This window comes from Amblyomma maculatum, chromosome 11 (assembly GCF_055883805.1).
Source record: "Amblyomma maculatum isolate TAMU_Amacu chromosome 11, ASM5588380v1, whole genome shotgun sequence".
NCBI lineage: Eukaryota > Metazoa > Arthropoda > Arachnida > Ixodida > Ixodidae > Amblyomma > Amblyomma maculatum.
This window is the reverse complement of record NC_139354.1, coordinates 64,515,598-64,542,381: the sequence shown is the minus strand read 5'-3', so window position 1 is coordinate 64,542,381 and position 26,784 is coordinate 64,515,598. Positions and strand designations below refer to the sequence as shown.

The following is a 26,784-nucleotide window of genomic DNA, read 5'->3' as shown; positions in this document are numbered from 1 at the left end:
AATAAATAGCTTTATTTAGAAAATGACAACATGATGGAATGTGCACGATTATTCTGAAGTATGCAAGATTACAATGAGAAATCAGAGTTTTGTTATGTAAAATAAAGGTATTTAGGTTCCAGTCATAAAATGTCACCTTTTTTACAACGGTTACTGTATCGATTGAAAACGTTGCGTGACTGTGCAATTCGTCTCTTTTGGCATTGCTTGAATAAGAAATGTGTTGTCTTCGTTTTCAAGCAAATACGCACTCGCCTTGAATGCAAACCTGAAAAAACAAAAACAAAATAAATACACTAGTTTTGCAGTTCCCTTAAACGTAATAACATGCAAAAGACACTTCGATAGCGCTCTGCGTCTCGAAATGTGTTGCGCACATGAGATCGATTATTGCAAGTATCTTCGTCCCTCATGCCACTATTACAGAGGTTCCGTGTTATAACCTGTCTTTAAATGAATTTTAAAACGCAGACTTTCATTGAAAAGAGATGAATGATTATTTCGGCAAAGCTACCGCATTATATGAAAGGGCACAGTGGTTATTGATATTTGTATTTAGAGATTAGAAAAAAAAATACAGTGACTGACATCTAAGTACAAAAGAATATGTAGAGGAAATCTGTTAGATATCGCATCCCGACAAAGACAAGAACGACACAGGTTCAACATTCCTGAACATTTTTGAAATGAGAGTTATGTAGTGCTGTAATGTTCCAAGGACCGATAAGGCAGTATTAGGTGGATTTGTGGCATAAACGATCATACTCTTCTAAATCTACTGAAATGAGCTGAGTTCATACTGACCCCGCTTTCCCATGTATGCCACTGGTCAAAAAAGGGAAAGTATGAGGTGCGAATAGATGCAAAGACATGGCAGCAAGTTGAAGTCTGAGCTGCAACTTGTTTTGTTGCGAGAGCGAATTAAAAGCCTGAATTCATTTATTGATTCATTAATGTTATCTTCCGATCACTTACTGAATCCGTAGTTTACGATGTGTAAAAAATCTAATGGCACCAGCATCCAAGTGATAAACTGGGCGCTATTGCGTTTCAACATTTCTTTATCCTTAATTAAATTGAACATGTCATTTAAGGGGGTTTCAAAATTTTGTGAACAAAAATAATTTTGAGCTGTTCATCGGTTGAAAGAAGTGGTGAGTACCATTCCATCTCCACAGGGAAAGAGGTCTAGGGCATCAATATCGATGTAATAGTATGTCACGTGTGTGTACGCATTGGCTCCATAGTCGTGCGTTGAAACTTTTGGATATTGGCACCGTATCTTGCACTCGTTGTTTTTGGGGTTTATCTGGAAGAAATGATAACGTCATTATTCCCCTTCCAGCAAATGCTGTTGAAGACACTGCACATCATGGGTAATGTACTTGATTACGTAGCCACACCCTTTGTAGAGAAGGCAATGATTCTGTGGTGGTTACAAGGCGCTCTAAAACATTTCAGTATTATCGCATTATCATTCAGAAAATAAAGACAAGTATTTTATTACAAAATACCCAACAGTGAACGCCTTGAATCGCTGAGCGCGAACATTAGAAAAACGTTTAGGTTGCAATGTGTTTAAAGCTCTCAAAGATTCCAGAGTAGTGCCTTTGGAAGCCCATATTAGTTGTTGAGCACATCTCCATAAAAGACTGGTCATAAATAAAAGCAAAATGGCACACTGCGTAGACTCAGCGGCTCGAGTGCTTGGCTGCTGATTAAAGTGATGCGGGATCGAATCCCGGCCGCGGCGGCCACATTTCATGGAGGCGAGAAGCAAAGCTCCCGTGTACTATGAGATATCGGTGCACGTTAAAGAACTCCAGTGGTGGAAATCAATAGAGCCCTTCGGTACACCTCATATATCATGCCATGCATAGCTAAATTATGCCATTCGACACATTCAATAAAATCGCACAGTTAAAATTGTGATTCTTTGCCAAGAACGGCAGACTTTACTGCCAAATTCAAACCTTACACTCAGTAAGGGAGCCCATGTTCTCAATTTTACGATTCGAAAAAGATGAAAAATTGGCAAAATATAAGAAATTCCTTCGAATGCTCAGCAGGTTTCCTTTCTTACCTAGCGAATACGTAAAATACCTTTGTTGCAGGTGTACACATTACTGAAACCGCGCCAACGTATTCTGCATATTAAAACGCGAACATAGCAGCCATTCTCGTATTAAACGTAGAAAGGGTGCATTGTGGTCTAAATGCACAGTTGGAAAGTGAATCTAATTAGATTTTAAAGCTGCTAATTTTCGGTTGATAAGTTGAATGAACATGCTTATTCCGATATTCAAAGCGCTTAGTTCGCTTTTCTTTCAATACTTTCGCATCCTAACACCATACATTACAGATCAGGTATTTTTGGTATATCCCTGTGGAAAAGAAAAGGCACAGGAAATTGCCAGAATACTTTAAAATATTGGGTATTCAAATTATAACAAATTTTTATAATTTTTGGTCGCCTTTTTAGTTCTTTTCTATAGTGATTATTTTTGTAGCTCTTCTCTGTAGGTCTGATAGTTTTCTGTAGCATTTTACTGTAGGCTTTAGCTTTGTAGCGCTTTTCCGTTGAAACCACAATCTGATGATATAGATGTTACAATAAACGCTTCTGCTGTCACTACAACTTTACTGTCAAAAACAGCGGAGAAAATTCGGTCGTAACAAGAAAATATTTTCTGTTACCTTTTTCGACTATCTAAATTTTTTTACAATTGGTCTTTCATAAAAATAATTACCACGTTGTTGTACAATAGCACAGTATGCTATATATGGGGAACTGTTACTGTCATCGCTGCTTGATGCTAAAGGATTTGAAAAACAGGGCCAGACGCAAGTTTGACACGACCGAAAACCTCTTCATTGAAGTTACTCCTAATGCGCACGTAAAATATGCGCAGCACGATAAAAGCAAAGTGTTGCGCATGCTATATTACCAGGTAATATTTAACACAGGACAAATTGTTTTTTCAACAGATGAAAAATTATCATTTTATACATGCTACCTTTATTTACCCTGCAATTTTTATGAAGCCACTCAACGTGCTTTATCGACCTCAATGTCTGGGGTGCTTTTTAAAATTTACAGTAAAAAAAATCTTCTTTCAGATAATTTCTTCAACTGTATTTGTTTTAATTAGATAACTGTAGCATTGTTGACAATGTGTCGTCTTATAAAATTCTAAGTTCAGTCATATGCGAATTAGTGTCTGAATCACATCATTGTTCGTTTTTTTTTTAATGGCTTCCAAATCGGCAACCCTAACATCTGGCGGCCACACAATCTCAAAATCGCGAGCAATTTGCCTGTGGCGTATAGCTTCGGCACATTTTCCTCAACCGTGAAAAATGGTTTCATAAGCCGCCTGCCCAGACTGAATCGACATTTAGGTTACTGCTTAAAAACAAACTTCAAGGAGAATTTTTTGATACCGTGAAATTCGCAAAAAAAAATCTCGATAAAGTTCGAGCATCGGAAACCATGAGGTTTTTGCACTGTTGGTAGTGAAGTAGATCTAACGCCCTGAAAGCCATTCGCGCACATACAGTGTATTGTTTTCAAGCATAAACTGGAAAAAAAGAAGTATGCTTTCCAATTTATCCCCTCAATATGTGGCCCTTCCCTTCACCTTACCGATTTCCCCGGCACTTATGTGGAAACTGAGCACCTAATAAACGCCTGCTACGTTTTGTTTGTAGCACTGCATCGGCAGCTAGAAATTGCTATTAGGTGCTCCAAAACGATATGGCAAAATACTCTGAAACATATGTCATCATTTGTCAGACTCCAAACATTTTTTTGTTTTTATGTTCGAATACATTTACCTAAAATTTCCGAGGTGACTGAGCTCTGTTGCTGTCAACGCTTCCCAGGGAAGAGAAAATGAAGTACAGGCTGGTCACTGCTAGTTAATATTTCACCTTTAATCTAGAGGTAATCAATAATAAACACATCAGCGCTATGAAATATGTGGCTAAGTTTATGGTGCATTGCTATGTTGAGCTCAGGTATAACGTTAGTTTCAGACCTTGGGGACCATACCACGATGCAGCCGAAGTTCGAAGAGATTCCTTCTGCGATTTTTACAGCTGGTTACAGTGTGAGATGTCATGACAACGTGTCTTCCCTTACTCCCTTTAGCCACCAACAAAGCTTCAGAGCATTTGAATTTTTCCATTATCCAGGAGCTATACCGCTAAAAAAAATGTTATATATTGATTGCCTCTGTGTCCTAGCGTCCCGCCGATCGTAGTGAAACTAATCGTTTGTGTTCAGAAATCAGTCAAAAAGACGTCTCTGAAGACACTCCGTTATTATTTTTCCTCACTGGACACAATGGCTGGATAGTTTTCCCAGTTTTCCAAACAGCTCACCATTTCGGCTGTGACCTGTGGCTTGTGAGGAAATTTTTTCTTGCATATGTCTTGGGCTGAAATCTCGGTTCCTGGGTAGCTGGTGCTCCTGCACTTGCCGGCTGACAGAATTTGCCAGCATTCTGGGCCCCTTTCCCTGAAAATGAATTTTACAAACAATGGCTGTTATAAAAAAATGTAAATGAACTCGCGAACGTTTTTCTTTGCCATGATTGTAGCGAAGAAAAATGACGACTTTTTTCAAGATATGATTTTTTCAGCTTACAATAGGCGACTCATAAGTGAGGACAGTTTTGAAAGTTGCTGTCATCATTGAAAGGATACGGAGATGCGTGACTATGAAGCGCTTAAAAGTTAGTGGATTGTACAACTCATTTTGAGCGTCTTGATTTAAGAACGCTTGTGAAGACAGCTAGCTTGATTATGTGTTAATCTCTAATCGAAAGAACCAATCTCTAATCGAATAATACTAGTAGCCTCTGGATTGATGCAATCTACTAGCGTTCTATGAAGTGGCCAGATGTATATACCAACAGCACGAATTAAAAAAAAAATGGAGCTTAAGGAGAGAAAACTGAATCGGAGCCACGGGTTCTCCATTTCATTGTAACGTTGCAAGCATACTAAAATAAGAACGGAGGACAAAGCGCTATCCTCTTGCTATTCTTGCTAGATAAAGAGTCAATTTATATCGATACCGTAACGATCTGACGAGAGAAATCAAAGAAGCGGCTGAGATAGCACTTGCAGGACAGCTATGGGTCAGCAGGCCGCCATTAGCGCTATCCAGGAAAGAGCTTGAATTGCTAGGACGACGGCATGTGGCGCGCTTGTCCCTGTTTTTATATGCCCCATTTACTTTCTCTAACTACCGTTCTAGCGTTACGATTATGTAATAACCTGCCCAACCCCTTCCACAACACTTCGAAAGGAACTTGATGCAGACAAGCTAATGTGTTTGGGTATGTGTGTGATTGTTACCGAACTATAAGCGTTTGAAAAAATTTAGAAGCTTCCTGCACCGTGCCTGTCGTAGCCCGTGTAATCCTTAATGTGAAGCGTAAACAAAAATTAGTTGCACATGGGAGACGCTTTGTGAAAAATACGTAGTTGAAAATTTTTGTTTCCAAGCTCTGTAATAAAGCTCTCGGAAGCATTGCTACAGTACCTATGCTTGAGAGTGGGAATAGCGTGATTTATCATCCCGATTACAATGCTTAGGTGTAAACCACTTAGATTCTACATTTTTACAGTGACTGTACACAAAAACTCAAACGATGATAGGGAAGATGAACGGAGAGAAAATATCAAACACGCGATGCACGCTGGAAAGACGTAGCAGTCTAACGCTTCAAATGACTCTCTGTTTCTGAACCACCATGTATCTACCAGCATTTTCAGTTTGGACGTTTCTATCAGAAATCGCAAGATCGCAATAAATTCCATATTTCGTCTCAATTACCAGTCACAGTGCAGGTATGAAACGTGCTGAAATCTATCGGTAGTATTTTTTTCTCTAATTGGGTTCTGCTGAATATGCGCCAATGTTGTATTTTAACAAAACCAGCAGTGGCAAGCTGTGATGTAATAAAAGGTAGCAGAGTGAGTGACGTTTACTATCCTCCCTCTCGATGGGAAATTAAGCATTACTGAGACCACAGTTTCGACTGCTAGAGAGTATGTGTGGTGTCACATCACACTGAGAGAATGAGGTTGGACGTAGGGTCAAGAGTCACATGGAATTTGAACGGGCGGAGATTGAGCCAAGATTGTATTGTACTCCTAAGGAAGCAAAAAGATTATTCAAATCCAACATATCATGTCGAAATATGAACGTAAAATAAGAACATGAGGCTCTTTAAAGGGATTTCCAGCAAAAGAAAATCAACACTTCATTACATTCTGCTTCCATTGTGAGTATCAATGCACCCTCAAAGTTTCTGCTTGCTGGCTCGCAAAAAGGAACATTTGTTATTATGCTCAATGTGCACCAATGCGTTTCTAGGGATTGGTATAGATGGAGCACTACCCTTAACATAGCGGTCTAAAGCACGTGAAAAAGTGCAAGCAGAACAGGCAAATGCAAGCAGACATGTGAAGCAGGTAACGCTGCCTTCCTATACGGACAAGTACAGACATCCGCATGTTGTGAGTTGTCCTAAAACTTCCTTATTGCAAAAGTAGATTTTCCTTACATTTACAGATAAAAGATAAATTCAGTTGTGTTAATTGCTATAGGCTTTCTGCGTACATTTCCTCTCAAGCACATATCAACGATGTCTACAGAAGCCAGGAAACCCCTGAGATTACTTAATCATATTTGAGATTGCCTTAAGTAGAGTAAGTCATTTGAACGATTGCTAAATGGCTAGTTACTTCACTTCCCGCGAGGAGGTTTCAGCTTTTGAGCGTTTGGCTGAAGTACTTTATTTTAACTTGAGAAACGCCAATATATTGCCGTTACCCTCGAACTACCTCTGTGGTGAATGCATTTTACAATAACCACTTTTTGGCTTCGTAGCGAAATTAGTTCGCACAAATAAATAGTCAAACAAGACGGCAACGCGCCACAAACCATTTTACATACCTTATTATAAACTGCATCTGCAGCAAGCTACACTGCGAGAAGAAGTGGCGTTGAGCGCCCTTGTTTACGTAGCTCATGAGGAATCCGTCACTGAAGGGGCACTCCCTGGCACTTGGATGGCCGGGAATATTTGGTTCTGGGCTGTTCCCATCGTGCGTAGCTCCCAGCCTTAAAGAAAGGTGAAAAGCAAAATTCTGTGTCGTGCTAGCTGTGCCATGTTGGCTTCATAACACATAATAAACAGTGAAAAACCACTTATAAAAAAAATAAATTTTGTTGCCATTATGCAAAAGCACTGTTCAGAGGCTGTATTTTAAAACCTCTAGCTCTATTTTAATTTTCCTTCTTGTTACAAAATGTATTGTGGATGAGGATGCAGCGTTGCCCCTGCTACACTACAGCAGTTTCCCGCAGCAGCGTATGGTCTCCAGATGATTATTTCCAGGTATGTAGCATACCACTGCATACGAAACAGCAGCACAACATATGGGCAAGTATGTCGAATACTTGTTTTTGTTCTGACATTTGCCGGCGTCAGCGCGGGCGGCCTATTTCCGCCTGGAAATGCGGCGATTTGAGGCTAGAAAGGGACATTATGTATACACAATTATCTCATGCTAAGCATGACGTTGTCATTGTTTAATTACGCCCGTGACAGCAGTGACCAACGGACGAGGGTGTAGACAAGGCCACCGCGGCCGCGTTTCTGTCGAGGTGAAATGAAAACGTTCTGCGTGTGGTGCTGGCAGTACACGTTAAAGTTACACAGCGGTACAGATTGCACCCATGACTGCTAATCATGTTCATTCAATTTCTCCTTCTCTGCCTAGGTCACGGCGTGCTTGAAACCTTTGGAAATGAGACACCGCCTTTTACCTCTTCTAATAAACAGTTTTGAGGCGAAAGCCTTTAATGGTTCATGCTGTCGTGGTCAAAATTTGTCCCGCTTTTGCGGCGGCTCTGATTGGCCGAGGCGGGATGACGTCGTAGAGGTCTCGAACAATCACAGAGCACCACCACAGTATGCGCGAATGCGTGCCTTATATGGCCATATTGCAATCAATGATCATATATAAATCAATGACTAATAATAATTGATTCATGACTATATAATTACTTAGTGCCTAGTTATTTAAATAATTACTGATTAGCGCCAGTTGCGTAGCAGAACGCAGAACACAGGTTTTCGCATTTCACTACTTTAGCCGGTAAAGTCCCTCGTAAGTTTTTTGTTTCTTTAGGCTGCCAATGTAAGATATCGCGATTAGCACAGAGATTGTTCATCTGAAAATATCGTCACGTAGCCATTTGGACTCGTAAAAAGGTTTTAACGGGGTTGATCTGGGAGTTACCGGAAAGCAAGGCAGGATACCTAGAGCCGACTAAAACAGAACATCAGCTTCTTTATGCCGTGCGCGCATGATGGTCGCGAAGAGGAGCCGCCCAGCGGCTGCTGTTGCACACGCTGCAATTTCAAGAATGAAAATCTACTCGTTGTGTGCGAACTTTCCTCACCGTTTCTTCTTGCTAGTAGTTAGTTAATACCAAGCCGAAGACAAGGATCTATATCACGAAATGCGGTATTGCACACTATAGATACTCACAGATGGCTGGCGCGGTCAATGAGCTAAGAGTTTTATATGATCAGTATCATTTTATAAGTTATATAGACTTAGTAAAGACAGGTGAAACGACGCACTGAGAAAAATGTAAGATATACATAGAATGCAGATTTCAATCTTCGCTATTTTTCGATGCGAGGTATCTTGCAAAGCCTTCTCTTCCCTTTCTGGAGATGGATAGAAAATGTAGCTTTGCAGCTAAGTTTGTCGAAAGCGAGTATTCCAAGAAAGCACGATACATTTTATATCGGCCTCCGTTTCACGCTAGACGGGTTTCAGCTGAGGCTTTCAATGCCGATTGCTGGCCCTCCTGGATGCAGTGCACTATATATTTTGGGACCGTTCACCACACGTTATGTGGCAATAGAACCATGTGTATTTACAGCTGTCGCGCATGGATGAACATTGGTAAAGATGAAGTGCAATAGACAACGCGTATTGGATAAATAATTTAAAGAATAAATTTTGGGTTGCCTACGCCGCATTGGGAATGATACAATTAAAAGGGTAAGAGAAAAGGGACGACGAACACCATCACAATTTGTCACTCTAGCCAATAGCTGTCAAGTAACAAAGCAGTGCCTTGTAGGTTTTGACAGCATCCGGCTGTTGTGGCCACAGACCGAGGATCTTATCCGCTGTCAAAGGGCAAAGTGCGAAAAAGTTTAAAGCATAATGTAGTTTAAGTCTTTCGCTTAGAAAAGCCACAAAAGCGACCTTCTCCACAAGGAAGTCTCGCGGCCATTCCACAAGTGCCATTAAGCACACAGGGTGATTGGCTGCGGCGATAATTTAGTGACTTTCCACTTTCTCTCTACGAAATATTAGTCGGTTAGAATACATTCTGACGAAAATCTTTGTGGGAGAGTCAAATTCAAGGCTTAAAACATACTTCCTGATTTTCTGATTTATTACTATGTGAAGTTGTGCGTTCGAAATAAGAGTGGCGTGAGGAAATTGCTTTTAAAAAATTTAATTTTATTATTCTAAGAAACATGAAATGCGTGATACTGGGAAGTGAGGGTACGAGTCGTCCAGCTAACACCAAGAGCATGTTCTCGCAGAGTTTAGTACTTTAATCTGAAGAGAATGGACATTTTTATGGCCTTGCTATTACCTATTTTCGCCAAAAAGCCGGTTTGAGTATGCCAACAAGTGTAATCGATAAAGCGACCTTGACCTACATAGAGACGATGTCAAAGTAGGACATCCTCGACAATGTCTAGTTGAGTATAAATAAATATTGGTGTAAAAGCCACACCCAAAAAGGCCGCGGCGGTAGCTCTCCTCTGCCCGTACGTGAACGGCATGGGACACGCGGTAACAAAACAAAAACATCAGCTGCACCCTACAGCTGCTCATTGATTTCTCACAGCCTCTTAGGACAGATCGAGTCAGTCTCGAAACAATATGCTAGAATAAAGAAATAATTCAGTGTGCTATCAGTACAAGCCACAGCACTTGTACTGTGGCTATATTTTATCCTGTCCTTTGTATTCGTGTTCGCGCTGTTTAAAGTAATAATGAATAAGTACCAATTAACCCATCAAAGTATCTTGGTCAGAGTGCTATCTATTTCTCATCTTTCTGGTGGAATCCTATTTACGAAAACAATTCCCATGAAGTGGCAACTCATCAAACAATTGCCAGGAGTACCAATTGAAAACAGAGAAACTGAAAGTGCCGCGTGTGGCAAGTATAAATATAATTGCGTGCATAGGCTGCTGACGATGGAAGAAAAACGTGCAGCTATGACAGCGGAAGATCTACCTATCTCATGTCGAATGTCAAGGTTTCCTGGCTCTTATGTTTGTCCTTGAACTGTCGTGCTTTGCCGCAAACATAGCCGTCTGCATGAACTTCCACATGCAGCACACTCTTGCGCTGTGCAGTGGGCATTGTCGTCTTAATGAAGTAAAAACATAACGAAAGGCGTAGTGCTTGTCACACTTCTCGATGAAAACATGAACCGCCATAAGGTAAGGGAGGAAGCTGGGAGTGAAAAAAGAAATAGAGGTGCCGCTTCGTAGATTTTAGGCTGAATCAATGAACCATTTTATATGAATGGCATCAAGTGTCCCTCTTGCTATGCTTTCTATGAAGTAATGTTAAGATATACGTTCTGGCGCATCCTATATTGAATAGCATTGTGTATTGTTACAGTTGAAACTTCGTTCATAATACTAAGAAAAAGTGCTAGCGTTTGGCACTACAGATGCTCTAGACAACGCGGCATCGCAAAGTATTTCTGCTGGCATTACATACGATAATTTGGTCGCTAGATTCAACTAATATGGCTGATCAGGACGGAGTAGTGAAAAAATAGCAGCTCTTTGGTTTTCATGCAGATTAAAAAATCCAGGATGCGAAACGTATTTCAACATTTTTGGCTTAGTGGAATGACGGACGAAATGTTTTAGTTGCGGATTTCGTTGTTAAGGGTTTAAGTTTTTATCTTCCAGTCTTTCTCCATTTTGATTATTTCATGGCCACCTTTTATTACATTCTTTCTCCTGTATTTTGAAATATTGACAGCTGGGTTGAAATTTCAGTTTTCACATCTGAATTTGCTGGTATTACTTTAAATTTGTGAAGCAATGGTCGCAGTGCGCGCTTCCCGTGGCATCTTCAGGACTGCTCAAGTGGCAACTATCTTCAGCTAAAAGCTAAGAATGAAGCACCACCTGTTCCTAATGTGTTTATAGGAGTTGTGCTGTTCACAAATCACAACACATCGGCACAAATGCATTCAGAGTAAGGCTTAGATTTTCGGTGCTCAAAAGAGGCACTGCCAATCCACCAATAAAGCGGTGAAGACACTGGGCACTCACGTTGTGATGATTCTGCGGTTTTTGTGATCGCCATTTTCAAATATTTCCCCTAAGTGCCAGGAACTGCCGTGGCTCCATGAAATGCGAGACACGATGAGCAATGCTCTATGCTAAGCAGCAGGAGCCCCGAAGCCATGAAAAAAGGCCAAGACGCTCAAGGTGTCTTCCAAACATTTTGCTCTCCAGAGTGGCTTAGTTAAAGGAACATTTCATGTCCATAGTTGAAGAGTGCAAATATATGTTGTTTTACGCGATACAGAAAGGGCACCGTGTAGAAACACATTCTTTGTCGTCATCGTCTGCTGTATCGCATTTGGCCAAAAGCGGTATATCACGGTTGGTTGAAAGGTCATAGCGTCATAAAACATGACCAGATGTGTAGTTTCAGACACCCCACAACAATCGCGTTAGACGTAATGGTATGTTTCAAATGAAAGTGGTTAATGCATAAACGCGTATTTGGAATAAAATGTCTATATATGCTTAAAATTATCTAGATTTACAAACTTACTGATTTCGCCGCAATAAAAATTTCAGTCATACGGTCCTATGGTAGTTCTGTTGCGTACAACGTAAGGCCGCTAACAAGGTCATGCAACAACACGTGCATGGCTTGAGAAAAAGGGAGGGTTGGTATATACTTCAAAGTGCTAGCTTGGGACTGAACGTTAATGGATATTTGTGCAATAAGAGGGGAGCGCAGACACCACTCGCGTAATCTAATTAAATTGAATTTAAGTCGCCTTCTAATTTTTGCTCCGGGAAAGATAAGTTTCTTCTGTGGGAATAACAGGAATATTTTTGTGCGTAGTTCCAACCACGCGTTATATAATGCTCGGTAGCAAGTCTCCAGGCACGCTTAAGCACACAGCTGGAAGGGTAACTAAACTAGACTTAATCTTAACTCGAGGAGAATCTTGCTTTCAGTGATTTCAGCGTATCACAAGCCAACAGCTCCAAGAGGTAATTTTCTGAAGGATAACTTGAATGTCAAAATGTGGCCTTTGGACAGTGTCGCTAGCTAATTACGACCCGAAGGAGTTACCTATCCTTGCGAAACAATGCACGTGGAGAACAAGGATATGGCTCAGTTGGTGGCAAACCCGTTGCGCTGGGAACTCTTCAGCTTTAAAAAGAGAAAAAATAACTGGATGATCCTTAAGACCTTCCTCTGCCCTATGCTTTAGCGTGCGCACGGTCAGAGTTATTGAGAAGCCTTTAATCTAGAGAACTGATGTCCTTCATCATTATCACCATCATCATCATCATCATCATCATCATCATCATCATCATCATCATCATCATCATCATCATCATCATCATCATCATCATCATCATCAGCCTGACTATACCGAATGCAAGGCGAAGGCCGCTCCTATATTCCTCCAAATAACGCGGTCCTTTGCTAGCTGCATCCTCTTGACTCCTGCCAACTTCTTAACCTCATCCGCCCACCTAGCTTTCCGCCACCACCTGCTACGCTTTCTTTCCCTTTCAATCCAGTTTGTTACTCTAAGCGACCATTCGATATCGTCTCTTCGCACTAGATGTCCTGCCATTGTTCATTGTTTTCTGGATTTGCACTATATTGTCAGTGTGTAAAGTTATTTCTTTGACTCTGCACGCTTCCTATCCCTTAATGTTACCTCTACAGTGTTCAGTTCCGTAGCCCTCCGCGTTGTCCTCAACTTAAGTAGAACCCTCTTCGTTAGCCCCCACATTTTAGCCCCATTGGTAAGTACAGCTCAGAATAAGATTCACTGTTGTATACTTTTCTCTTGTGCGATACATGTAAGCTGCTAGCAATAATCTTCGAGTGCTTGTCAAATGCGCTTCATCACAATCTTAATCTTCTGGTTATTTCTCATTCATGTTTCGGATCTCTGGTTACAACCTGTCCGAAGTAGACATATTCGCCTACTCCTTCCAGTGCTTCGCTACTTAATGTAAACTGCGGTTTCTTCCCGTGGCTATTGACCATTACAGTAGTCTTCTGCATATTGATTTTCATGCCTACCTTTCTACTTTTCCTGTCTAGGTCATCAATCATTTCTTGCACTTCATCCCCTGAGTTACTTAGTAAGGCAATGCCATCAGCAAATCGCACATTACTGATGTATTCTCCATCTAGCCTTATCCCTAACTGCTCCCATTCCAACTCTCTGAATACTTCCTGTGAGCAAACTTTGAATATTACTGGGGAGATCATGTCTCCTTGCCTAACACCATTCTTTATAGAAATTTGGTTACTTACTATGGTTGCTATGACGCCACTATATATATATTCCAGCACTTTCACCCACGGCTCGTCTACACTGTGATTTCACAATGCCGGCATGACCGCCAAGGTTTCTAGTGAGTAAAATGCTTCTTCATAACATATGAATGGTGTGTGAATACTGGTTATATTCCGAGCATTTTGTTATCACGCGGATTATGGTATGGATAATATCGACAGTAGAGTACCCTTTCCGAAAAGCTGCTTGATCTTCTGCTTGGTTACTATCTTAGGTTGTCCTGATCCTATCAGCGATTACTTTAGTAAATTGTGTATACGTAACAGAAAGTAAGCTGATTGGTCTGTAGCTTTTCAAATCCTTAGCGTCCCTTTTCTTATGAATTGTTATGTGCGTTTGCGTTCTTCCATGGTTCCGGTACCATCGATGACACCAGGCACTGCATATGCAGGATGGCCAGTTTTTCTAGCACGATATCAAGCCCCCGCCCCCGTGCTTCAACTAATTTATAGTTACCTGATTCTCTCCAGCTGCTTTACCCTTTTTCATAGTTTATAATGCCTTATTCGTAACCTCGTCCTTCTTCACTGGCAGAACGTCTGACTGTTTTTCTCTACTGCCAATCTCGTTACGGTCCTGACTACTTTGGCTACTGTAGAGGTCAGTATAGAACTCCTCAGCTACTTTGACTATCTTGTCCATATTTGTGCTGATGTTGTTCGCCTCTTCGTTTAGCGCATACATCTGATTTTTGCCTATGCCCAATTTCTTCATCGCTTTAAGTTTTCCGCCGTTCTTTACAGCATGCTCATGTTTCAACATGTTATACTTCCTTGTATCATCCACTTTGCACTTATTGATTAGTTTTAATATCTCTGTCAATTGTATCTGCTCTGTTGGAATGAAAGCTTTTATACTTTGGCGTTTTTTAATCGAATATTTCGTCTCTATGACCGCTTACCGATATCCTAACTATCGTGCCGCCTACGTCTACAGCGCTGGCAGTAATAATAGCTCCTGAATTATTGTTCATTACTTCTAGGTTAATGTCTTCATCCTCGGTTAGAGTTGAATATCTTTTTTTAGCGAGATCTTGAACTCCTCTGCCCTCCTCCTCAACGCTAATTCGTTGATGGATTTCTTTATTACTAATCTGTTTCGTTCCCTCTTCAGATTTACTCTCACTCGAAGGCTTACCATCTAGTGGCCACTCCAACGCAATTTCCTGATTCCCTCTACATCCTGCACAATGGCGGGATCAGAACACAATATGAAGTCGATTTCATTTTTAAGACTCTCTCTTTGAACTTGTCCACATCCACTTCCGTTTTTTCCGTTTGCTGAAGAAGGTACTCATAATTTTTAAGTTATTACGTTCTGCAAACTCAACAAGTTACTCCTCCCTGATATTCCTAGAACCAAATCAATATTTACTCACTGCCTAGTCTCCTACCTGCTTTTGCCCTACCTTGGCATTCAAGTCGCCCATTAGTACAGTATACTGCGGCTTTCCTTTCCGCATTGCCAGTTCTAAATATTCGCAGAAGCTTTCAACTGCCTGGTCATTATGACTACATGTAGGTGCGTATACCTGTACAACCTTCAGTTTACACCGCTTTTTAACCTTAACTACGGTGCTTGCCATCCTCTGAATAATGCTATAAAATAATGTTTATTACCAGCTATATATTAATTGACAAGGAAAGCTACTCTTAGTTCTCACCTATCCGGTAAACCTAGATAACACAGTACGTGCCCGTTCTTTAGTACAGTATATGCCTCATTCGGCCTCCTAACATAATGAGCCCTATTACATCCAATTTTATACCCTCTAGTTCCTCTAACAACACAGCTAAACTAGCTTCACTAGCTGTGGTTCGAGCGTTAAACTTTGCCAGGGTCAGTTTCCCATGGCGGCTTGTTTAGCGAAGCCAGAAATTCTGTGCACACTCTGGTGCGTCATGGGTCTGACAGCTACCGTGGCCAGTTGCTCCGCAGCCGCTGGTGACTGAGGTCCGAGGTTTTATAGGGTTAATCATGGGAGGTTGCGGCCAATTACAGCAACAGAATGGCGAACTCCTGTTCTAGTGACGGAGTGCTTTGCAAGAGGTGTTCACCTGCATCAGGTCGCACCCCAAACCTGTTTGTGCAATTCCATCAACGTGCGGATTTTCTTTTTATCCAGTGGATAATTGCGCGACACTGGGATTCGAACCACTGTCCTCTTGCGTGCTAGGCGGATGTTATACTTCCACGCCAACGCTGCACCATTTGTTCATCACAAAAGGCATTCTTGAAATTTAAGCACAAATTACAATATGAACTTATGTTACCAAAATACACAAGCCTCGTGGAAACTGACTTTCTTCAAAGAATTATCGGCGGGAACAACTTTTAGCATAAACTTCACGAAAATAACATTTCAATGCTGTTGAGGAAAAACAGCATTGTATTTTCTTTTGACCAAGCTCGCTAGTGAGCTTTAATTATGCGCAAAAGCTGCAGCTGCTTTACCAGGGGGCTCGGTACAACGTGGTCTCAAAAACCGCCCGAAACGGGCGACTGCACAGCAAAACTCCTGCACAAATATAAAATAAACGTGGTCGCTATGGCCCGCATAACTTAAATACATAACGCATCTTTGAAATTCGTTTCATATTTTTACAGCGATATAAAGAAATGAGCGACGACCTTGAGTAGCCTGAAAGTAGAACGGTTTCCCGAAGGCGATCCTAATGTGTCTGCCAATAACAAAAATGTATGTGACCTCACTTAAAGGTTTTTGAGTCATGCAGATTGTGAGCCATGTTATTTGAAGGACAGAAGCGTATGTTTCCTAAACTATTAAAATCAGGCAGTACGCACATTGTGGCTTGTAGTTGATCTTCATACTATAGTTAGTTTTTATTAGGACACCTGAATCGTTGGAAGCTGTACTACCCTGCTATTCTGTGAATGAGTTGGATGGTAGAGGCGCAATTTATGCCGCAGTGCTCGAAACAGTCCGTCCTAAGAAGCTTTTCAATATCCTTTTAAGGCAGACACTATCGGCGTTGTCACATTCCTTGCTGCCATTATCGCGCATCCATCGATGGTCACTTATATAGTAATTCAAGAAGTGACCAACATTTTACCATGTTGTCAGCGTTTTGTCGCACCAGAAAATAAAATATTACAAGATGACTTTCCCTCCATTTTGTCTTAGTTCGACATAAGACTTCAGTCAGTAGCGTTCCCCCAAGTTTTGCGATATCTGGTACCTAGTGCACAATGACACTTTTCGATTTGGATTATCAGCATATATAATGCGCCCAATAGTCTATTTTTTGTATTGGATTATTTTGAAATTGTTTCAAATGACGTGTGCAGTATTTGAAACCTGTTACCAATCGAATGCAAGGCTTTGTACAAATAGGTGCAGGGAGTAGAATTAGAAAATGACTTACAGGTGTCCGATCTCATGGGCCCCGGTATGGACGCCGGTGTAGTACCCTGGATCGTCCTCGGCAATGCCCACACGGAAAGAATTACACAAACCTCCAACGTAGGCAATTCCTAGAGATAAGGCGGATAATGCACTCTCTAAGCCTATCGGCATTAAGGTCCATTGTGTCAAGATCATAAAATAGGAATATAAGATCAAGCCGGCCGTTCGAAGAACATCACAATTCAAAAGAAATGTATTTTCAAAGACATCAGCAATGTAAACTGCCTAACCACAGATGGGAGTTGTTATCCAAGTTTTGGTAAACAAATGTATATTCTTATGCAGCACATTGCCTGCAACAGATATGTGAACACTAGATTTTATAAACGGCCATGGACAATATGTAAGGTTGATCCTTTAAAGTAATATGCCCACTGAAACTGCATTTGTTGCTTTATAGGGGTTATATGATATGTTGGCCGATGATATATACAAAAGGTTAAAGAACGTATTATGTGATCGCACCTGAGGCAAACAGCTTACATTTAGAGTTTGCAATATTTGAAAGTACTCTGCTAGTTATACTGCATAAAATATTCATGGAGAGGCATGAAGTTTAGATGCAGTGTGAAGCAAAAAGCGCTGACAAGTAGATAATAAACATGGGCAATTAATGCTAAGCAACGCGAACATTTGCGAGCTAGTCAGAACGGTGGTATTGTTGAGGCCTTTCTTTGAGTTGGTAGGCCACCTTTTTTAATTACAGTTGCAAAAAGGCCACTAAAACAGCCAAGTTGACCGCGATGGAAATACTAATACCTGTCCTGCGATACTGACAGCGGTAGAAACGTGCAAGAGGTAATATATTACGCAAGGCAATAGAAACGTTTACTTTTAGAATGACAGGAAGGCAGGATAGTTGTGGAAATAGATCGGAGTTCATCACTGGTATGCATACCAAAAGCATTTCGCTATATTGCAATTTTGCTATAGAGTTACAAAAATGTGGATGATTGATGAAGAAAGACCAAAGAAATTAAAGCTAAGATAACAGTGTCCTATGTAGAAGAAGAGAAGCGTTGGTCACTCACCGGTGGCAGCTTGACCGCTGCCTTCTTTACTATATAAATCCCGCCTGCAAAGAAAACGAAGCGTTCGCTACTTCTCGCCTGAGGGAGTAGTTCTTGTAAAGAGAAAAGATTCCGACAAAGGCAATTTCTACTTACCCTGTCAGCAGAACTATAATGTCAGGTCTACGAAACGACTCCACGTTTCCGAGAGCATAATTTTTGAATGCCTTTAGAGTTTCTGCGTCATACATACGCTTCCCTTCTCCACGCCAGAAACCATCTGACTAAATAAACAGGAAATATAGTGTCACGGCTACTGACTGACATCGGTTTTGGTAACAAAGAGAGATCAAGGCAATTACCCGAGATCGTTCTAAGCCTGTGAGCATTAGATTCACCATTGGTGCCCTCATTGCGCGGTACCGTAGATTAATCTGAAAAGCAATGGGTTTATGGTTGAGGCTTACAGTAAAGAAAGACCATTGGTGACCGTCAAATCATCTCGGCGGACACTGGACCGCGCCGTAAGAGAGAGGACGAAGATTGGGTTACGAGACGAAAAAAAAGAGGTCCAGTGATGGAGGGCTGCGGTTAATTTCTACCTCCTAGGAACAGCTAACCTGCATTGATACCGACAACACAGGACATCTTTGCGTTTTGCCTCTATGAAAACGCGACCGCCGCGTCCGGCAGCAGCCAAACATCTTATCCACTAAGCCATCCCAGCATAGACTGCTACGCTTCATTATTGTACTCTTGATATGCATTTCTGTGCAGCCGCCCTAGGACAAAGTTAGGGGACACGCCAAAGATATTTAGCTGAAAATCGAATGACACAATACTAATGAATTTTTCTAATAAAGTTCGAAAATAAAATGTTATCATGATCACCATAATATATCTGGAAACCGAGAAGAATAGCAGTGATTGGTTTGTAAGTGTACCCTATTAAGAACTGAATTTACTAGGGCATGTGCTAATCTATACAGCATCAGATATAAAATATATTAACTGCAGTAAATTCTGGTGAAGTATTTTGCCGACTGTTATACACTGAGTCACCATTTACCACAGTGGTTTCCAGCGTCTTCTAACATATGACTTTCGTTTAACACGCCTGCAAAAGTAATTTGTTTAGATTAACACAAATGCCAGAAAAGTTCTTCAGCTTTTTGCAATCGTCCCTGTAATGTTCAATTGTGCAGCAACTGCCTATTACAATACCACATTAACACAGATTCAGAAGAATATCCCTGATATACATTTGTGATTGGTCGTAGCCTTGCCCATAAACGTGTTACCCATAGCTTTTCACTGTAAGAAAAGTGCCGATTGGTGATGCAATTGCATAGAAAACGGTTGAAATCTTTTATGAGATTTCTCTTCCCGGTGCTCACTGTGCTTCTCGGTGCTCTCAGTGGCCCGATACTGCCCCTAACTTCTCTCTCAGTAGACTGCAATATAAACATTGGACAAATATTTTTCATCATTAGGCCGGAAAAAAGTTGATGCTTGAGTGTGGTTTCAACATTTTTTACGAACATTCAAATCCGCCCTTAAACCATTCGCTAGCTCGGTGCTTCTGAGAAAATGTTATTGTGTCAAAGTCAATTATTACCACGTAGACGGTGCATAAATTTGGTAGCTCAAGGCTTATAAATAGAAGGAAGGAGAATCGTCAACTTCGTTTAACATGCTCCTAATTCAACTTCGAAATTTAACATATATAAACATTGAAGCTTCAAAAGATTCACTTGCGAAAACAACGAATCTAGAGTGACTACAACAGATCATATTGCGGAAATTAAAATGAAGAAAATAACGAAATCAATACTTACCGCGTTTAATAGCACACAGAGGTAATGTAAAAGAGCTTCCTTGGTTCTGAATCTGTGGTGATGCCAGCTGTCCAAGACAAAAAAGGTCTCAACGATGACATATTCCGGCGCTCCATACCAACTGCCATCGTACCTTGGAGCAATTTGTGTTGCCGTGCCTAGCATGCATCCGCACAACAAAACATTTATATTAGCACAATGAACACATTTAAAAAACAAAAATATATGAACTCGTCGCCGTTCATGAGGGGGAGGCCCAGATCACGTTTAAAATCACGATTTCTACTAAAACGGTGTGGCTGCAACGTTTATGTTATAATTACCCTGGGCATCTTACAGGCCCTGCTTGAAAACGTTTTCTTTTTTTGACCTTGTTACTCAGGTGCCATATCTAGTGAAGCAGCGCAACGGCACAAGGCCAGAGGAAGAAAGGGACAAACACAGCGCTGAGCTGACAACAAATGTTTATTCCGAATGCTAAGCATAAATATATATACTTTAGCACAATCGAAAAAACAAAGAAACAGAGAGGAGCGGAAAGAAGCTGGGTGATAATTGTATCAGCACTCATTCCATAGCCATCTCGTTGAAAGAGCATAACAATTTGATATCGTTTAATCGTTGTACACGCGAAGCGGTTGCATGCGCACAGTTACTGGGTTGATTCTTTCCGCTCCTCTCTGTTTCTTTGTTTTTTTCGATTGTGCTAAAGTATATATATTTATGCTCAGCATCCGGAATAAACATTTGTTGTCAGTTCAGCGTTTTGTGTGTCCCTTCCTTCCTCTGGCTTTGTGCCGTTGCGCTGCAGGTCCCTTCCAAGCTTCAAGCTGTTGCTCAAATGTAAATGAAGTGAGAACAAAGAAGGAATGTGAATGGAAGCATTGCAAAGGGATGTTATGTGCAATGTAGGCATCGTTTATTAAATACTCTTGGAATACTTCTGCTAAAAGTGAAACAGGATCGAACGCCATTAGTAATTCATTGTAATTTTTGCGAATGGCTTGTAAAATTTTTATTATTTCTAAAAAAAACGAAGCAAAAATTATTGGAAATGGAAAAGTGGCTTTCACGTCCGAAAGAGAGAATCAGAATGCATCAGCACTCCTTTGCGGCAGTTGTAGTCAAACGAGTACCATTTTTATTCTCTTCTATCTGAATAGCGTTTCTGGCGGTTGCTTTATTATTTACCTGAGCGTTGAGAATGGCGGCGAAAGCAGAATTGGAGGCATAACCAGCGGACACAAACTACTATGTGGTGTGTGCGCAGACATGCTTGTTGAGATGCATGAGGTGATACACTGCTTTCTTTTCAAACCTGATGTCCTTATACAAAGAGCGAGAATTTCGCAGGCAGTCATTCCGAATTATGAAGGGCCCAAAGTCATCTACGAAAGAAGCTGCTTTTGAAAGTGGAATAACTTGTCGTTTAAAAATATTAGTGAAATGACTGAAGAATTTATTTAGTGAAGGTTCTCTTACCATTCGTGCCTATTGACAAAGCTCGGTCCATCACGTCCTTCTCTTCGATTTCATAGATCATGTGGGCTGCAAGACCTTCAGTCGATCGCTCCGTTCCTGGCAGTGGAGCGATTCTGCTACGGGGCCCCACTAACCCTTCCTAAGGGTGCAAAATAAGTTGTTATTGGAGTAAAAAGTATGGAAAACATCAAAAGGAAATTGCGCGAAAACGCACGTTTAAGGAAGCTGTAATCGCTAGCTTTATGTGCTTGTTATGCGTGACAGAAGTCCTAAAGGAATAATTGAGAGTTTCGGAAAGATCGTGTGCTGGATCATAAAGAAGATTTTGCCGAAATTATAGAAACAAACATTTGGGGTCACATGAACACGACGAGATTGCATGATACTCTGTCTTTTTTCTTTCGGAAGCTAAAGTAACGCACACATAGGTTATCATAGTGCATAATACTGTGACTAGTAATTGTAACCATTGAAACATACCTTGTTCATTTCCCGGCTACTTAGCATGGGAGTGAGTGTAAATTGGAGTCGCAGATGCTGCACGTTAGCTTTCTTGTACACTACCTATTAGCGACCGCTTAGCAAATTCACAGTGATGCTCTGATATCCGCGTTGATAAGAACTTAGAAAACACTTGACACTATAGGTGCCTCTGCTAACTGTAAGAGAGCACTGAATTATGCGACTGCTAAATATGTGAATCTTATGTAAGGCAAGGAAACCTTGTGCATCCCTCCTGTATTGAAGTGAATATTTTAAGCTGTTTCCGAAGCCATACTTAAAGGCTTGACGGTGAACGTTGTGGCCTATAGACTTTTGAAAAAGGCTTTACATGCAGCCGCCCCAGAACAGTGTCAAACAGAAGCACATAGAAGAGGCCTTAGCCCTGCAGTTAGAGGAGTTATGGTGGGGATTATACAAACCCTAAGAATATTAGAAATGTGACACGTAATCAAACCTACGAAAGACGCAGTCAGCTATAACACCAGAACACATTTCTTCCCAGCCTGGAAAATTTTGAGTTTCATTTCAGCATGCGACCGGTATACTGGAGTGCTTTATGTTACACATGCATTGGCAGGTGATTCAAAAACATTGGTTCCTGCGAACAGAATAGTGATACCTGGAGCAGGAACTGCAAACTTTATCTACTTGTACTCTTAGGCCTGATTCTGATGACTGTAGTATTGGAGACAATAAAAAAGGGTGAAAGCAAATATTGCATCCTATCGGAAGTATTTAAAACATAGTAACGCAGGCTATTGACAGCGCTTGAATGCAATCCGATAACTAAATAATAAATGCAAGAATAAGAACAGGCTGTGCACACAAAAACCTTGTTACTAACAAAAACAAGCCAGTTGTTCTTACCACTTGCAGGCTGCTGCCATCGTGTATCATGGAGATGGTTGCCATGTGGTGCTCATCTTCATACAGGTTTCTATTGATATCGCTTCCTTTGTACTGAAAACAAAATGGCATACACACATGCGATGAGTGCCAATGCTTGATCACTCTGCTCAGCCACTGCCCCCATGTCGCTTTTAGGAGGCCTCCTTAGCGGTCAATATACGAATCTTGCTGTACAACAATTCGGCAAAACGTATACATAAAACTGCCTTTCGAGAAAAATGACTAAATTGCAAAATTGCCAATTTTTGCATACGGCGATCAAAAAAAAAACTTTATTTAATATTGGAAATGCAATTAAAGCGTTTAAAGAATGCAAGCTACATAGAGCAATTAAATTTTAATAGAGGTGTCGAGAACATCCACACTGGTCAGAATAAAGCTGAACTTATTGAGGTACTGCAAAAGTTAGGCCGGATATAAGTGTTCTTCAAAAAATGAATTACTACCACGAGTAGTAAATGTCAACTAATATTCACATCCTAAAGAGTAGCTGGGACTGGGTGAGGGATAGTATTGTTACTTTACGTGTGGTCTCCGGAAAGTTAATACAAAAAACATCCATCTGCGAAGAATTTCGGTACCTTTCTTTATTCCTCCTGGAATTTTGTTCGCCCGTCAGTTAAAGAGCCAGATCTGTTTGCAAGCTGCTAAGTGTCCTTACCGGCATCAAGTGCATGCTTGACGTGATATGCAGTTTTCTGCCTGCTATCGAGAATGAAAGAATTAATATTGCTTGCTCGTCACTCATAGATGAGTCCAGTCGTGCATGCATATGGCGCAGCCACAAATGTCCATAAATGCCGTGCTGAAGACAATAGATTGGTCGGTAGGATTCACACTGGCTGAAAAGATTAACTTACACAGTTACTGCTGGTATTTTCCGCTGGCTCAAAGCACGAGACATCAGAAGCGTTCTTTTTATGGCTCATACTACATCTAGACAAAACCTGCATGTCAGTCGACGGGTGTGCCGCGATGTACTAGTTTGCACATTGCACGAAGCTACCAATGTGAATGTGGCAACAGAGACCAGCTTTCATGCACCACGATAATAACTTTTATGTAATTAGCGCTTACTACTATCAGTAGGCGCATTTGCCCCCTAAGAATCCTGATTAAACTTTATAGATGTTGGAGCCATAAAATGTGTCAGACCGAGAAGAGGCAGAACCAAAAAAACGTAGGATAGTATCTTGGATAATAAAGGTTCTGAAGCAAAAATGCAGTTACCACGTGCTTAACTGGATGCCCATTTTCCTGGCCATGTACATGAACTTCAGGTGCTGCAATGGCAACCTTCTTTAAATTTAACGTCAACGAGTCGTGTATATGCAGGATAAGGTTGCCATCTGCTGAACGTTCTTGTAGCAGCCGGGGATATACAAGCCTCGGTGCTGGTAGACCTGCGGGAATGATGTTAGAATGCGCATATTGTTAATATCATTTAGGCATATGTTGTGGGAAATGTTGCAATAATTCGTAAGATTACAATGCATTGATAGCTAAATATAGGCTTGATAAAAATAAAAATGCTATCTGGTATTATCGATATTAGAATGGGGCTACTATATAACGGCTGGACTACATTCATGGTTGCATATCAATTTTGTAAAGCAAGGAAGAGAAGGAACTTTTTATTTCGAGTATTTCACCTCCGGGACCTGGCTTGAGACTGATGGTTAAACTGTTTTAACAGTCCAATCAAGCGAAAAATTCTAAACGCTACTATTGGTCCAGGCCAAATAATCTACATATTGATACACGACAGTTCGTTCTAGTTCAATCCAGGCGTGAATGGTGTTCACATCAAACCAGTCAAATTTTTTTATTATTGGCTGAATTTGTTGTGTTTTGTAGGAAACACAACAATGTCGTTTTTCAGCCAACGTGTTGCTGGAAATTTTTACTATGTTCTCTCTTCGCTAAGCTAGCTCATGCTGTTATCACTGCTTCAGCGTCACTCAGTCATCAGTGCTTTGGTAAATAGTTAGAAAAAATTCATTTCAAGATGACGTTTGATGAAACATCAAATCTCTGAACACAAATTATGCAGCTCTAGAGTACCAACCACATCGAATGTCTTCAAATATTAGCGGTAGGTACCAGTTTGAATGTGGTTAAATAAGGGGTTAAAATGTTCGTTACATTTGAGGCAACTACAAAATACAATTGCTTAATAAAAAGCGTGCTGTCCGCAATCTTTGCTGACAGTTACAAGACGCAGTATGATGCTGCTGTTTTGCATTTCTTGTAAATGGCGACGTGATTGAGCGTTTTTTCGGCATTCTGCAGACGCTTACTGTATGGACAGCCCATTAGTACTTTCATGAACTCCATCTCGGTGTCAGTTGTCGCGAGCCGTGAAAAATAGCGTCACAAGTATTATGAAGTGCAATTTATTAGATTTTCAAGTTAACGGAGATACAAAGTTATTCATTCTCAAATAACAGTCATTCGGACGCCAGGTTCTTTGCCGCACGTTGATTATTTTTTCAGCCGAGTTACATTGTTAACTTTTTTTTGCCAAGTTCGATTATTAATTTCTTATTGTCGGCTGCTGGTACCGTAACTTTATTTTGATTCCAATTTCATCACACTGAGTCTTCAACACAATATTCCCTAATTATGCAGCGCTCAGTACACAGAAAAAAAGTGACCCAATCATCTGATTAGGCATTACGCTTAACTTCTCTAATTATTTTATAACTTCATTATTCTGTTACACAGTGTGCACAATTTTTCGAGAAAGTCTGTGTAGTCATCCAAATCTTCTATGCGATCGTTCATATTGCTGCGAATAAGAAGATAGGCAGTGGCGCGAGAGGAACCTTCGCAGTAGGCCAGCCACTAAATTATCGTTCACCGTGTCGCCATGTTTGGCTGTCTCCTTGCTTGCCGCCCCGTAACTTTTTGATGGATGTGCGGAGTACGTTATAGCCATCCTCACATTCGAGCCTCGAAGCTACACCTACGCCGGGACTATCATCCAAGAGCCCGTGGATATCGCCGCACAGCTTCGCCCTAGCCCTTCCTGCCCAGACCCAACCAGTCGCAAGCATTTCCGCCCCGCCCCTTTCGCCGGATCTGATGACAAGGAGCACACACGAACGAGACCAGACCAAAGACCCGAAGGGCCCGAAGCAACCGAAAGACACGAACACGCCAACCCCGCCCAAGTCGCCTGACGCGACCTTGAGCAGTCGGTCCCATGGATGTTTTGGTGGCGGATGGCTGAAGAGCTCCAGGGGAGGCGGATAAGCCAAAAATCATCGTGATCATCGTGGTCATCATCATCACGGTGGAAAGCGCATTATTATCTCTTCTATAATTTCTTGAACATCCTCACCGTTACGTTACCACCATAATCAATGAACAGATCGGGACGATCGCTCGATGGCACCGGGAAGTGCTGCGAAGAAGATCGGCAGTGGCGCGAGAGGAGCCCTCACGCTAGGCCAGCCATTAGATCATCTTTCAACCTAACGTCATGTTTTGCTTTCTTCTTTCTTGTCACCCCATAACAATATCTCCCAGTTTTTTAACCTGTACCTCATCTCACAACTATTATTTTTGATATAGATTCCTAAAAACAAGGGTTTGTCGACTAGCTGTTTTCTTCTGTTCCGAAATCCGCTATTCCCAGTAGCACATCGTTGCCCGTAGTATTATAAATTACCCATCTATGCTCCTCACTTTGCCACAAGCTATCAAGTGTACCTCTGCCTAATTGACCTTATCATTGCACGGCTGTTTCGTTGTTCAGCCTGACCTTGCCAAATATAGCGTGGGATAAACAGTGCTCTATCTCGCTTCTTAATGGTACATTTCCATAAAGCCGTGACTTGCTCTATTCGTTTTCCCTAGCACATGTACTCAAACCACCTGACTGGC

At 41.1% G+C, this 26,784-nt stretch overlaps 1 protein-coding gene across 1 annotated transcript; it reads right to left on the bottom strand.

Moving 5' to 3' along the window:
* Nucleotides 1-24,291, bottom strand: LOC146173984 (venom metalloproteinase antarease-like TserMP_B). The gene is made up of 12 exons (XM_084583478.1): nucleotides 24,124-24,291; nucleotides 22,852-22,944; nucleotides 21,481-21,619; nucleotides 19,999-20,156; nucleotides 18,523-18,594; nucleotides 18,317-18,444; nucleotides 18,182-18,225; nucleotides 17,110-17,218; nucleotides 6,974-7,141; nucleotides 4,387-4,522; nucleotides 1,163-1,309; nucleotides 1-268 (listed from the first exon to the last, which is right to left on the bottom strand). The coding sequence occupies exons 2-12, from the start codon at nucleotides 22,894-22,896 to the stop codon at nucleotides 236-238; spliced, it is 1,179 nt and encodes a 392-aa protein (XP_084439604.1). The 5' UTR covers nucleotides 22,897-22,944; nucleotides 24,124-24,291; the 3' UTR covers nucleotides 1-235.
* Nucleotides 24,292-26,784: the final 2,493 nt, after the last annotated feature.

Bases quoted from the DNA above. Each gene is read 5' to 3' on its own strand.
- LOC146173984 (XM_084583478.1), bottom strand. From the start codon at position 22,896: ATGGCAACCATCTCCATGATACACGATGGCAGCAGCCTGCAAGTG. The intron at 18,595-19,998 runs GTAAGTATTGAT...ATTGCTTTTCAG, and splicing joins TCTGTGTGCTATTAAACGCG to ATTAATCTACGGTACCGCGC. The intron at 18,445-18,522 runs GTAATTGCCTTG...CTGTTTATTTAG, and splicing joins CAGGCTTAGAACGATCTCGG to TCAGATGGTTTCTGGCGTGG.